Source organism: Cataglyphis hispanica, unplaced genomic scaffold, assembly GCF_021464435.1.
Source record: "Cataglyphis hispanica isolate Lineage 1 unplaced genomic scaffold, ULB_Chis1_1.0 scaffold170_size2514, whole genome shotgun sequence".
Lineage (NCBI taxonomy): Eukaryota > Metazoa > Arthropoda > Insecta > Hymenoptera > Formicidae > Cataglyphis > Cataglyphis hispanica.
Genome location: NW_026098941.1, coordinates 1 through 2,514, shown reverse-complemented (window position 1 = coordinate 2,514; position 2,514 = coordinate 1). Strand labels below are relative to the sequence as shown.

At 32.7% G+C, this 2,514-nt stretch overlaps 1 protein-coding gene across 1 annotated transcript; it reads right to left on the bottom strand.

Annotated features, from left to right (window-relative positions):
* Positions 1-1,623: 1,623 nt before the first annotated feature.
* Positions 1,624-2,115, bottom strand: LOC126858644 (uncharacterized). Its single transcript, XM_050609119.1, has one exon. It carries the CDS (start codon positions 2,113-2,115, stop codon positions 1,624-1,626), a length of 492 nt encoding a protein of 163 aa, XP_050465076.1.
* Between the last annotated feature and the right edge of the window lie 399 nt (positions 2,116-2,514).

The following is a 2,514-nucleotide window of genomic DNA, read 5'->3' as shown; positions in this document are numbered from 1 at the left end:
AATTCAATATTAAATTGGTTAATTAATTATTATATTTATATTTACATGTTGATATTAAACAATAACAAGTTGATAATAAAAACTTGGGACTTTATATAAAAATAAAAGTATATATATATTTTTATTTTTATAGCTTATTAGTATTTTATTAGTAACAAGATTGATATTAAAGTTTGATTTATCAATTAATTATTGTATATAGAGTAAGTGAAACTTTAAATGCTCGGTTATCAATTATTAGACTCACGAATCACAGGCGATTATAAAAATTGTAAGTTGTAAAGTAAAAAACTATTACATTTAAGAAAATACTACTAAAAGAAATTGAAAAGAATTTTTATTATTTAATAATTCCAGAATTATTGCATTACAAAATTTAAATTTCGAAATTTTGAGGGATACCTTGTATATAATATATAATGTCTAATATACAAGGATAATACAATTATTATTAATTATACAGAATAATCCATATTAATATACATATAAATAATTAATTTTATATAATTTTTTCTTAAAATAAAAATGTTTTTATGTATAAAATCAATTTAGCAATTATTTTATATTAGGAAAAAAAAATTGCAAAAGAGTACCTCTGCGCATATTAGCGCGGGTACATATCCGGATGATGCGGCATCGGAGTTCTTTTTTTATCTACAAAATATAAACATTTAAAAAAAAACTTAAACTTGCATTCTATCAATATGAATATAAATATAATGGATTAATGACATTCTTGCGATAAAAATAATACTAAATACGATATAAATCGTATAATTTTTAATGAAATAAGTAATCATAATTGATTAAAAATAATCCGATTTATGTCATGTTTGATATCATTTTAATCACAAGAATCTCTTTAATCCATTATATTTATATTCGTACTGATAAAATGCAAAATGCAAGTTTCAGTTTTTAATCTATAAAAGATTTATATTAGAGAAGCGTAAGTGAACGTATAAGTGAATATGCGAGAAGCATAAAACGATACGTAGTACATAGTGAGCGAGCGATTAGAAAAAGACAGAGTATGATTGAAAAAGAAAGATAAAGAAACTGCAATAATGTTAGTGTATACATACTCTGCAAACATGTATTTTGCTCTACACATATGAAATAGATGAAGATAGTACGAATATATCTGTCTTTGTTATGTAAGATTGCAGCTCTGTCTATCGCGACATCACGCAACTAATCTACTGCACTGTTTTACTCTTCAGCCTCGATCTCGCACACACACATATGCACGAAAATTTTAGATTGCATTATCTTTTTTATAAAGCTTCTAAATTCATTTCTCTAAGTTCACTGATACTCTTTGATGAAATGCCAAGTCGGATTGTTACTGATTAGGCACGTGCAGATTACAAATTTTTTATATTAAACAAATGTTGACGGCAGAAGCCGATAACTAAACTGTAATTTTGTAATTTTTTTTTCACTTTTTATATGAAATCATATCTACCCGAGTACGTTATTATATATACTTTAATTATGGAAAAGGATTTATCGATATCGAGATTTATCGGATCGATATATTTATAATAAACAAAAAGATTATACACTTTAACTTAATATTCGCGTTTTGATCGGTAAAACAGACCTTACGGATCCCCTTAATTAAATGACATTGTCCTTGTGTATCCAAGAATTGTGTGATCCATCGAATCCCAACCATTTCACATAAACTTCGTCACCCCTCCTACGCAGTACTTTCTCCACGAGGTACACGTCCGGATAATTCACGCGACGCAACTCGTACTCGTAGAACGCTCCAGCGATAGATTTTCCGCGATAGTCCTCGAGTAGATAGGTTACGGGATTAATACGCTGCACTTTAACGATCTTAAACACCTCGGTGGTCCAATTCGGTGTATAACTTTTCTCGAAAACCGTCTTGTATTTGCTAACGCGTATCGAGTCACCTAATTTGAACTTTGCAGGACCCGCTATCTTTATCGCGCTGTACACCGTAGCCAAGAGTCTTTCAGTGACCGCGGGGGTAACATCGACGGGTCGCATACCGATCGTTCGATGCTTGCGCGCGTTGTAATCCGACACGAGTCGAGGCAATTCGTCCACCCATTTGTAAGTTCCGTTGAGCGTAAACATCTTCCACATATTATTTTTCAGCGTGCGATTAAATCGTTCGACGACCGATGCCTTTAACACTGAATACGTGGAATAATGATTGATGTCGTGTTTCTTTATGAGGCGTTGCACGTCGGTATTGTAAAATTCTTTATTCCCATATCAGTTTGCATGTTTCTCGGACATCTCTTGCTATCTCGAATTATTTCAGCGATAGCATCAGTCGTCTCGCTTCCATCTTTACTCTTGAGCGGTACGGCCCACGCGTACTTGCTCAGCACATCGATGACGGTAAGTATGTAGTGGTGGCCTTTGTTGAAACGCGAGTACGGACGCATCTCGACGATGTCAGCTTGTCACAGGTCATCGTAACCTCGCACTACGACGTGTCTTCGGGGAAAATTTCTTCTCGCTGGAGCA